Source organism: Artemia sp. Qi Xiang Cuo, chromosome 10, assembly GCF_049724085.1.
Source record: "Artemia sp. Qi Xiang Cuo chromosome 10, ASM4972408v1, whole genome shotgun sequence".
NCBI lineage: Eukaryota > Metazoa > Arthropoda > Branchiopoda > Anostraca > Artemiidae > Artemia > Artemia sp. Qi Xiang Cuo.
In genome coordinates, this window is record NC_142803.1 from 14,257,170 (window position 1) to 14,269,934 (window position 12,765).

The 12,765-nt window shown below is 36.2% G+C and overlaps 1 protein-coding gene across 1 annotated transcript in view; it reads left to right on the forward strand.

Moving 5' to 3' along the window:
* Positions 1-12,765, forward strand: part of LOC148947499 (obg-like ATPase 1) — a 105,095-nt gene that overhangs the window by 40,593 nt on the left and 51,737 nt on the right. The window contains exon 5 of the mRNA XM_089095283.1: positions 7,463-7,635. Within this exon, the coding sequence (XP_088951409.1) occupies positions 7,463-7,635 (173 nt within the window). The remainder of the gene's footprint in view (positions 1-7,462; positions 7,636-12,765) is intronic.

Below are 12,765 nucleotides of genomic sequence, written 5' to 3' on the forward strand. Positions count from 1 at the left end.
CAGCATTATTTAAAAAGATCAGAAATTAAATTAAAAAAACAAGTTTTTGTAACTGAAAGTAGGGAGGAACATTAAAACTCAAAACGAACAGAAAATTATTAGGTATATGAGGGGGGTTGCCCCTTCGTCAATACCAAGCCTTACGCAAAATTTTTTAGCACTTCTAAAAGAGCTGTTTATTCTAATTAAACGAACTTTGTGATTCAGGAATTATTCTTAAAGAATTGGGACAAAATTCAAACTTTAGCGTAAAGAGCGAGGTATTGACGAGGGTGGGACCCCCCATATATACGTAATAATTTCTGTTCCTTTTATGTTTTAATGTTGCTCCTCACTTTAAGTTGAAACAACTTGTTTTTTTATTTAACTTTAATCAAAAACGAGGAAATAACGCGTTTTGGAAAGTAAGACTAACTTTTAAACACATTGAGAACAATGATAACAGAATACAGATTGGATCAGTGGATAGAATTTGCTACGTTTGACCGGTTTCGTTTCAAGTCTAAGTTTTCCAGAGAATTTTCCATCGCGTCTTTTTAATTGCTATTGCCATACTGTACATGAACTCAAAAGCATAGGGACATTGAATGGGTGCATTATCGTAACCAGGACGGGCAGCTGCAGTGTGGCTACCCGGTGTTGAAAGCTGCGCTAGTTGCAAATGAGGAGGAGCGACAAGATACAAATGGGGAAGCCCAGGTTTTGCTAGTCCTCTCGCCTCCATCCCCCCCCAAATGTAATCGCCCCTGGAAGCTTCCTTTCCGAGATGTGAAAAACTGCATAAAATTCTTACTTTTCAGTTATTTAGCATCTAAAGCGATAGCCCCTCCCCCCTTCCTGAAGAAAGAAAATCCTGGGTACGGGCCCGGTCAGTTGTAAAAAGTTTTGTCTACCGGTAACAGGAAGTTTCCAGCTCCTTGGACATTTCTCTTATTTGCTCGCGATAATCAACTTCCAAAAGCTGTATATTTTTATCCAAATATTGTTTGATTCTTGGGGTTTGTTGTAAATTGGCTTTATTTTTGGATATTTGTGTTATTGCTAGTTTGGCATCCATGAATAAATCTTCGGTTAAAAAGTAATGTTGCGTTTTTTTGGTTAGAGATGTTTTTCTTACTATCCATTATATCATATAGCCTAAGCATTTGGTTAGTATAATTAGCCAGGTAAGAAGCCCTCTCTCTAATGTGTGAAAAACTGGTCAAAAGTGTGTATTTCTCAGTTATTTCATGTCTAAAATCTTTCCATAGTTCACTGCCCTCTACCCCTACCCAAGTGTTGAGTGTGAGCCTGGTCGACGGCAAAAATCCCCGGGCAGTGACAATAGAGTTCATAGTCCCTGAGACATTTCTCCTCATCGTCTCGAGATAATCAGTTACCAAAAACTGTGTATTTTATCCAAGTATTTGCTGATTCTGGGGTGATTTGGTTGAAATTGGGTTTGTTTTTGGATGTTTCTGTTATTGCTAGTTTAGTGTACCTGCATATATTTTTGAATTCAAAAAATGTATTGGTGCATTTTTGTGGTCATGAGATATTTTTTCTCCATTATATTGTATAAGCATTTGGTTTGCGTACTTTTGTGGATGATTGCATTTGATCTAATGTTAGGATTGTTTTGGGAAAAGCGTGTTAACAGTGGCCATTTTTGTTCAATGAGTAGAGTTATTGTAATATGTCTGTAGAATTATGTACAATGTATGTACAAAAATGGTATAGGCGTGGACTTGATGCGCGCGATCCAGTTCTTTACCATGAACTGTTTGATTTTGGGCATCCATTACGTTAAGAGTTATATCTAGTTATGAGTATACTTTTTTATTTAGTGTGACTAAGTCTGAGTGAGAGGCAAAGATGGCATAAGCCATTTTCAGAACCATATAAAAATGATATCATTTCACTTATTGATAGATAGTCAAGGAATAAGGGTAATTCCAATAGTCCAGGAGTTTCTATGAGCCATTTGAAGGCATTTCGAGATCCCAAATAAAAGGTTTCCGAAGATTTATGACTGACCATGTCCACAGGACTTTGAAGGCAACTGATATTGTTCTTATTATATGACCTTTGCTTACTGGGAAAACCCACTGGAATTGTAATGGGAATGACTGATATTTTTGGATTGACTCGTGACGGACAATGTCCACTGGACTTGTATGCAAAACGGGGGACTCAATTTGCCTGTGCTCACAGGCTAACAAGTGACCCAAGCCTAATAGCACCGTCCGCTTAGAGTCCCAGGCGAGCTACCGAGTTTTAGGATTGATACATGACCGACAAGTCCCCTGGACTTGCAGGCGAACGGCGTTTTATAGTTTTCCTACTGTTTCGGCAAACGGCGGGAGTAACTATGACTCTCTTATTAGACAAATACACGCGTGTTAGGTTGTGGAGAGGCATGTCCGTCTAGAGGGTCTCGGCCGCCATAATTTTTTTTATTAAGTCTGACTCAGTATTTTATATATATATATGTATATATATATATATATATATATATATATATATATATATATATATATATATATATATATATATATATATATATATATATATATATATATATATGTATATAAACACATTTTATGTATAGTTTAATTCCCTTTCGAAAGAAATCTGAAGTATGCTCGAAATGAAAAAAAAATGAAAAAAAAAATCGAAATGAAAAAAATCGTTTTCATTTCGAAAACGAAATGAAAAAAAAATCGTTGATCAACCAATTCATGGTAACAAACTGTAAGTAAGGATTGACTCGACCCATTAATAACCGAAAGTCTTAGAAACAGAATTTTGATAACAACTAATACATCGAAAGAATGTGCTTTTGATGTTGGTTTCAAATATGTATATTTCCTAAGTTTAAAGTTACCCACCCATCAAAAGCTACGAGCTTGTTAAAATTTGCCTGATCTTTGAAAAAGAGGTAGGGAACAACCCCAAAAGTCAAGTGATATTAATGATAATCATACCAGCAGATTCAGCATATCAGAGAACACTACTTGAGGTTTCAAGTTCATATCTACAAAAATATGCATTTCTTTTTTTTTGACGGAAGTGTGTTTTTTACTTTATTTTTTTCAGGGATGATCGTATTGAACCAATGGTTCAAATTGATCCGGAGAGGGCTCATTCGAACAAAAATCAAGTTCTAGTGACGTTCTTAAGTAACCATAAAGATTGGAGTGTAACTAGCCCCCCGCTTCCCACGCCCCCTTTTCCCCTAAAGATGTCCGATTAAAATTTTGAGATAACCGTTTGATTCAGCATAGTTAAAAGGTCCAAAAACTACATCTTTGGGAATGATATGACCCCCTACAGCCCCCGGGAAAAGGGCTGCAAGTTGTGGAATTTGCCTATAGTTTACATTGATATAGTATCTGTTATTGAAAAACACACGGAATTTTTCTGCGGAGGAGGATTTTTCACACGGAGAATTTGGCATGGGGAGGAAAGTTTCCAGAAGAAGCTTTCGAGCGGAAATTTTAAAGGGAGGGGATATCCTTGCATGATTAAAAAAAACCGGTAATAAGTTAAATACAAAAAGTTTTTTTCAACTGAAAGTAAGGAACAAAAATAAAACTGAAAATGAACAGATATTGTTCTGTATGTGAGGGGGGTTGCCGCTTCCTCAACCCTCGCTCTTTACGCTAAGGTTTGACTTTTTGTCACAATCCTTTAAGAAATACTGCTCAAACACAAGAGCCATTGAATTTGAATGAGGCGTATTTTTGAAGAACTTTTAAGACTTTAGCATAAAGAGTGAGAGTTGAGGAAAGAACACCCCCCCCCTTATCTACGGAATGATTTCTGTTCATTTTAAGTTTTAATGTTGCCACTTACTTTCAGTTGAAAAAAAAACTTTTTTTTTATTTCAATAGATAAAATGCTAAGTGACACATAAAAATTATGATCTTCTTAGTGAGGATGATATGGCCTTTAAATCTATTTCACGTGCGATGGAGGTTTAGGGTTAGCTGGGAGGTTTGGGGTTATGAGGTTTAGGGGTTAGCTGGAAATCGCAAGTGGTAATGTTTGGGAAAATTGTGTCAAATCTGGGAAAAGCGTGAGTACTTTAATTAAGATGGTGAATATATCTTGCCAAACTCCAAAAATTTAAGTGGCTGGCTGGCTAGGTCTCAAGAGTATTGGAAGGGGGAGGGGGTAAAAATCAGGATTGTGTCATTCTTCCAAAATAAATTAATTGTACATTTTCGTAAGTTCTTGTCGTAGTTTTAACCCGTCAGGGGTCCAGGAGGGGGAAACTTAGAGGTCGAGTACCCCCTCAAAATATATGGATCTTAAGATAATATTTTGTTTATCTCATAAAATGCGCCAGTCATCTGCTGTTTTGACAAATTCAGTCTTCGTTCAATAATCCCATATGAAGGGGGGGGGGGTTCAACTGGGGTTTCTCCAGCAGTTTTGTTTCCCCAGCTATTACAGCTGGTGTTTCTCCAGCTATTACAGAGCCCAGCTATAATGTTTCTCCAGCTATTACCCCAGAGCCAAAATTTATACCTTCTACTTCATTTTCCCTTATTTCGAGAGGGGGCCCCTCCCCCTGATACAGACTTACAGATTTGCTTTTTATCAGAGTTTTAAATGAATTTTTCCACCCAGTAAAGTTGCTTGATTAAGCCTTCCAAGGATTGTAGAGAATCTGACAATTTATCAAGGCTTTGAGTAATTTTTCCGTCTAACGTGTCACTGGGGGATCTTTATTTCCGGAAAAACAAACGTGGATAATTTTCTTTTCTTCTCAATTTCTCACATTAGGACTGTCTCCAGACATTCCGTCTCATATTACCATCCTATGCCTTATCTTTTTGTAGCAAATTCATCACCTACATTATCACCTATCAAATAAATTGGTTTAGCTTGTCATCGTACCTCTTTGCTCTGAAGGGCTTTTTCACACTGGGGTTGTTGGGAGCACATTGCTTATCAAAAGAAAACTTCACACGTGTAGTTTTAATTAAAATTTTCTAATTAATGGCATTTTTTCGTGGATGTTTGTGTTTTGTTTTTAGCCCCTGTAATTGAGATTTATCCCTATTACACTTTAAAATCAGATTGTTAACGCAATTGCTAAAATTGATTTTGCTGGACAACCATATTTTGGAGTTTGTTTCCCTTTCATAACCCTTGGTGTAAATTGGGGGAGGTATTTGCCCCCTTCCTAGATTTTTTGTCCCTCCCCCAAGATCTTGAAAGCGCCCTTTTTGGTATTTTCATTGAAATAAATAATATCTGAGGCTGCAATGGCTGATCATGACAAAACAAAAAATTGCAAAGAAGAGAGAAACGAGGATAATAATAGCCAGTGAAAAACAGAAGAAAAAATTATGCAATTATTTTGGTTGAGACCCGCGCTCGACAGTCCTCAGTGTAGAAGAATAAAAAAATTAAAATAAATACAGATAAGAACTAGAGTAAGGACCTTTTCGAAGTAACGTTGAAAGGATAACATTCATCGTTACTTCGAAAGGGTCCTTATTTTTGTTTCAGTGTTTATTTTGAGGTTTGGTTTTTATATTGTCTTTTGGACTTTATCTGTATTTTTACCGTTCTGCACTGAGGACGGTTGAGCAGAGATCTCAACCGAAATATCTGGATAATTTTTTCTTCTGTTTTTCACTGGTTGTTCTTAATTGTGAATGATCATAGGTTCCATAGGGTCTTAGGTTGTGAAAATGTTTAGATAGAACGGAGAAAAAACCTTTTTAGACCATCCGCCCCTCTCCCTATGTCAAAATTCGAGGTCCGCTCAACCCCCTAACACCCTCTGTAAGTTTCAACTTTATGTATGAAGCAATCAGATATATTTTTCAGATACGCTATTTTAATAGCCTGGAACCACCTAGTGTCTCTTGATTTACCTCGCTGCTTAAACATGAATTCATCTCGATCTCCTTAGCTGTTCTTTAGTCCTGTCAGTACCCTATTTTCTGCAGACATATAGTGTTTTTGATTAAAATGGCTATTCCACCGTGAACAGATTCTAGTCCCTTACTAGCTTAATTGGCAAAGGTTTTAAGGCAAAACAGTTTAGCCCTTCTCTGCTACCACCCCCAATTTGAAATTGTAGGTCCATGTGACCCTCCCTAATAATAATAAAAAAAAAAATCTGGAGAAGTTTCAACTTGATTTCCAAAGCCATTCCCAAGCTATTGCAGAAACGCTATGTTGATAACCTGACAATGTAAAGTGCAAGCTACTTAACCGTGAATAAATTTTATGTCATATTATGTCATATGAGGGATTTTGAATTGAAAGTTAAGTATTTTTCAGTAGAAAAACATTTCCGATGACTATGCCAAGTACGCTCGAACCGCTTTAAAAACAATCAAGAAACGAAAGAAGGCTGATCACAAGGAAAGAAATGGCGAAAAGAAAACTACGAGATGTAACCTTAAGTCCAAAAACTTCTAGATTGACCAGAGACATTCTTAAAACACAAATAAATGCATAAATACTCCCCCTCCATTAAATAAAATTGATCCACCTGCACCTCGCCCCTTCCTTCTCGAACATTATCTGAAAGTTTCAAGTCCACCCCTCGAAGTCGTCCCCGATATATTGAAGATGTGGTATTTTGATAACCTGGATGTACGTAGCCTCTTGATATAGCTCTACCCTCTCCTGCCATTCATAATTCAATGTCCACGAGGCATTCACGAGATATTGCAGATACGGCTGACAATATGTAGTGTCAGTTGATTTACCTTGCTATTAAACCGTACATAAGTTACAAGTCCCATAGGGGCTTAACCTAGTGTAAAAACCTTTATGTGGATCCGTGACTTAACTCTTTTCGTCCCTTCCTCTCCTCTCATCACCCAATTTACAAGTCTCTCTGCATTCCTCATCTCCCATACTCCCTTCTTTTTCCAAAGTAGGAGAATGAGGTGGCGGCCCATCTCCTCTTTCTGCGTTTCTGACGTTAAAGTTCATGTAGCGTTTTCATGAAAGCCATTTAGATGTGCAACAAATACATCAACTGATAATTGCTAGTGGTCTTTTCATTTGCATTTCAAAAAATTTGAAGTGAAGATCATTCATATTTAAAGCAAATACAACTAAACGGGCCGAAGTACCAAAGCATTGTGAGTGAAGATTGTGGAGTTGAGGGAAGCGCAACCCCTCCTACCTTAAAGATGAATCTATTAGTTCTAATACCGCTTTTTGGCTCCGTTTGTATTTTTCTTATTTAATTTCTTTTCCTTTTTACCTCTTCCTTCCTCCAGCATTCATGCTGTTTTCTTTTGTGATATACGTTTATAGTAATCTGTCAAACAAAAAATAGTCATTTAAATTCTTGCCTATGAATCCACCGGAAAAAAAAAGAAAAAGAAAAGGGTAGTTTTGGATTTTTCTGGGCATCCCAGTCACTCAACTCCCTGGCAATTTTTTTTTACTTTGCCTGACATTGTACTTGGCCTAGTTCAAACTTTCCTTTTTTCAGGGGCATTTGAGGATGATGACGTTACTCATGTTGAAGGTGATGTCAATCCAGTTCGTGACATCGAGATCATCAACGAGGAATTGCGACTGAAAGATGAAGAATATCTGATGGTACAAGTAGATAAAATGGAAAAATTAGTTACCAGAGGGGATAAAAAGCTTAAGCCTGAATTTGTAAGTATGATTTGTTTTTACTTCTTAGAAAAAATGAGTGATTTTTATTTAACTTCTTTTTGATTTTTTTTACTTTCTTTTTACGTAAAAGTGATTTTTTACTTACTCTTTATTTTTCGTGAGCGTTTTTTTTTACTCTCTTTTTTTTACATAGAAGTGCCTTTTTTTACTTCTTATTGATTTTTCGTGAATCTCTTTGATGAGGTCACCAGTTTTTGAGATCACCAGTCTTTTATAGTAATTATGGTGAGGATTAGGTTAGATGAATCGAACAATGAAACAAGAATTATCTGATTTTCCCAATTTTGACTCAAATTAAAGCGTTCCCTACACACCATTCTGAAGTGAAAGCTAGCAGACTTCAGGGTTTCCTGTATTTTATGCTGAGCTTAAATCAGTACACTTTTTGGTGACTGATACCTCTGTAACTATGGTTTTGAAGACAAGTTTGGTATATCGGTATCAAAATGTTTTTTTGGGGGAGTTTTTTTTTAGTAATTAAGTAGTTCTGATTTGGAAGAATTTGGTTTCTTTAAGTGAACTGAAGTTCCAGATTTAATCTTACCAGCAGAGGTATTAACGCGTAAAAATATAGGGGGGGAGGGGTAGAATGAACCCTTCGAAGACTCGGGGGATTTTTTATATTTATTTTAAGGAAAAAGGGGTTTGAGTTTACACCCCTGCTTATCCAACTGTATTGTATGTAGATTACTTAAAAATCAGGCTTACAGTTTTTAAGGGGGGGGGGGGTAGAATATTTCTTAATTTGAGCATTTGGGTTCTTCGGAATGAAACCGAACATGATACTCGTGTCTTATAAACTTTAAAGTATCTCAATAATATTGTAGCCTACTATTAGCCTACTGCTAACAAGTCATTGCAGCAACATGCCACCTGAGGTCAACACAACTACGCACGCTCCTCTTCCATCCCAATATTTTCAAAGCCTTCCTCTTTACATCCTCCCAAGAAATCATTTATTTATCAGTAATTGTATATTATCAATAATATATATTTGTAAATTGTATGCCACTCAACATTTATGCATATACTTTGTGTACTAATTTGTTTTTGAAAAGTACTTATGGGATTAATTAATCGGAAAATTAATTTAGATGTTGATTGAAAATCAACTGAGATTTCAGAGGAGTAGTTTGAAACCCTCCCCTTTCCTCCTCTTGTAAGTTGCATGTTTAGCCAGTAACCACTTACTGATCCATCTCTTATGCATCTACAGCTGTATGTTTTGTCAACATAGGGATGAGAAGATGCACAAGTGCCAGAGCTAAGGGAAAGGGACCCCTCTGGGGGTTTATCCTGGGAGGGGTTAAGTTGGTAACTTAGTTAGGAGTTAAGTTAAGTAGGAATTAAATTAAGTTTATAACAATTGTAAAAAAGGTAAAATATAAGGCATTTACATGAAAATATAAAATAATTCGTGACAGTTAATATTACCCAATGGGGGGGGGGGTACGGGCCTATACTTCATCAAATAACTGATTTTATCTTCTCAGATATTGCTGCAGAGATTATCTATGTCAAAACTAGTTTATTTATTTAGAAAAAAAATATTTCAAATAAAAATGTATTTGCAGGTGTATTTGTCTCAGGAAAGTTTATTTCAAATAAAAGTATTTTCATTATATTACAGGTAAGAAAATATTGGAATCAGTTCATTGTCTCTAGCTAAAATCTAAGAGACACAATTTTATTTAGTAAATTATGCACCACAATGAAATCACACTATTCAACTAATTACTTAGTTTGAGTGCGATCTATGTTTTGGTTGAATAAATTAATATCAGTCGCAGCGTGTGCAGCTTTGGTACATTGACCCCATCGACGATGTAATCAGGTTAGAAATAAGTTTAGTTTGTGGCTAATTGCTATAATTATGACTACGACAAAAATTCGTCGTAGCGTTAATCTACAATAGGCCAACGAACTGTTAACATCCTTCCACCAACAAGAAAAAGAGAGATTATGATCCTATACTTCCGGTTCGTTGGAAGTATATCTATAATTCCATTGGTATATTATTGTGACGTAATTTCGTAAGTCAATCGCGATTTTCTTTTTTCTTGTCAGATAATTAGCCCTACCTTTTAAAAACCAGTTGAACTAATGTAGCGCAGCAAATCCAGACATACAAGGAAAAACTATAGTCAGAGTGACAAATATATGCATGTTTTTAAGCCCGCTTTTTTTTTGGGGGGGGGGGGATTTCAAGATAGAGAAAGAGCGAAAAAATTTCCAGTCATGCATTTTCATTTTACAAGTAAAGTCTGTTTCTCTATGATCTCACATGTTTAGAGCTTCCAATTTGGATAAAACAAAAAACAAAAACAAAACTTCTAGTTTCATCCCTGGCTCTTCTGAGTCGTTTAATCTTTTTAGCTGTAAATTTTCCCTTATATGCTGTTTAGTTAAACTATTTTACGCGGTAGTAAAATTATTGAGTTTTTTTTATTATTATTTTATGCTCGAAGTCTTCTTTCGCGGGTATAAGAATTAACTTAAGCGCAAATTTTAGGTGATCCTTAAAAAGACAAGTAACAATGGTTAACAATGGTTGACAATGGTTAACAAGGGTTGACAATGGTTAACAAAAATTAAAAAAGGATTAAGAGTGACGACTACAAGGGAAGCACTGTATAAAGATAATTAACAGTAAGTTCACCGCAGACGGTTTCTGGCTCTTCATTCTCGGTGCGGCTCCTCCCACATACTCTTTCATAGCTGGTTACTATTGTTAGTATGTGTCAGCGGTCCAATTACCCTGGAACATGTATTTTGGCAAAAACTTTCTCAAAATGCCTTTGAAACCAACTCGAAACTTCGAAACCTACTTATAATTCCTAAAAATATCAAATAATAACATTGAACTTCTAATTACCGATTTTCGTAAGTAGAAGGGGGGGTACCAGCCCTGTCCCTCACCCCTGCTGCCACCTACAACTTTTTTTGCACCCCAAATATGGGCATAGAGTCCCTAGAGAGAACATGTGGTTAATGGGGTCAATGACCTCTTTCTCCAGGGGTGTTTTGGCCAAGTGCCGGCTAGGGAAGAATGTTTTGCTCTAGGAAAAAGTATGTGTATTTGTTGTTTTTGGCCAAGTGCCCGCTAGGGAAGAATTTTATTATATCAGGAATAGTATTTGTTTTTGTCGTATGCTAGGGGAGAATGTTATGATCCACAAATAGTATGTGCTGTTGTTTTTCGAGGCATATGTTATGAGTTTCCAGGAAACGGTTAGATCACGTGTTTCCTTCTCAGCCAATCAGAGGGCTGGTTACATATCAGCGACGGAGGGAATATGAGGAAAGGATTTTTGCTAAAGTTTTATTAGTCTGTGAATAGAATTCAAAGGAGTGAGAAGAACAGTTTTGACTTTACTCATTTGGATATATATTTGTAATAATGAGTGGAATGTTTACCCTCTTAGAAGTTGATAGTGGAGTTGATGGTAATAATACAAGAGCACCTAACATTGCGGTGGAAATCACGAAAGGATCAAGTCTTTGTCTGGAATGGGCTGCAGTATATGCAAGATATATGAAATCCTCGAGCAAATTTAAAATGGAGGATCAATTATGTTTCGCTGCAAAAGTTGATATAGCACATGTGAATAGACTTCAATGTGCTTTAAGTGCATTAGTGAAGCATATCGAAGACAATAAACTCTATCGCTAAAATCTGGAGGAAACGAGAAGAAAAATTATATGTGACATGGAGAGAAATTTATACCGATTGCAAGTAAGCTCAGATAAAAGAAGGATTGATATGATAGAAAAGGAGGATCAAAAGAAGAGACTGGTAAAAGAGGGCTTTCTCTATAGTGAAAAAGACAGCAGTGAAAACCCAAAGAAAAATGTGTATAGTGCAAGATATAACTAGGATTATTATGATGATTATGCACCAAGAGAAGACAAAAAGTGGCCCTTTAAGAGACAACATTAGAGGTCATTCTACGAAAAGGATTTTAAACAACGGAAACCATGGTGGAAGTGTTCTCATATACCATTTTACGATAAATCCCATTTTTGATATGCTTGATAAGTTTTATACCATAATCATACAATAAATTTGTTTCTGCTATTTTAATTTTCTCATACTCGATATGCATGAAGTAAGGATACCAGCAGAGACTTCTATACATGAATAGTTCAGATTGATTAGATCACCCCTTAGAGTGTTCTCAGTCCACAGCTAAGTTTTCTATCAAAGATAATAAAATTTCGTAGAAGTTAGCTGTGTAATTTTTTTCTTAAGAAATCAATATTTCATTTTTGTCCATGCTTTTTAAATAAAATCATTATTCTAATCCTTTATTTATTCGTTAAATCAATATTTATAATACTCTGTAAATATATGATGTCAGGCTCGATTACTTGAACATCATCATCATCAGCACTATTTTCTACTATCACCATATTCACCAGTGGGGGCATTTCATAATATAACCGCTCGTGATCTTCGACACAGAGCCGACCCGAAGGTCCCCTCCTCACCAAATCATCTGAAGTATATGATAGCCCATCCTCAGTATGATGAACTTCCATAATACAATCTGTAGAATCGGCGCCAGCATGACAAAGAAGAAGCTCATCACTTCTTGTTAGCTCCCACTCGGCCCATACATTATCTCAATCATGCGCACTATGATTAAAAAAGCTCACCGGAATGGTTTGACCTTCCTGAATGTACGCAGGGGTTTCCTATAAATGTAATAAACAGGATTACTTAATATTTTTCATTATATTCTTAATTTTCATGTCTAAAATTCAACAATTAAGTGGTTATGGGATATTTACATATGGGAGGAGCTTTAATGTCCTTGGTAAAAGCCTATACGAGATTTAATGTCTTTGGTAAAAACCTCTATGAGATTCAATGTCCTTGGTGAAAACCTGTATGAGTTTTAACATCCTTGGTAAAAGCCTGTACGAGATTTAATGTCCTTGGTAAAAGCCCGGACGTGATTCAATGTCCAATTTCTGAAAAAAGGGGGGAGAGGTGGCCACCGAGGGAGGCTCCAATCCACCGTACGGTTTATCTCAACCCTTTCGCAACCCATGGCACATTTTTCAGCAAAAATATCAAAATATACAAAGGGAAAATTCATGTTC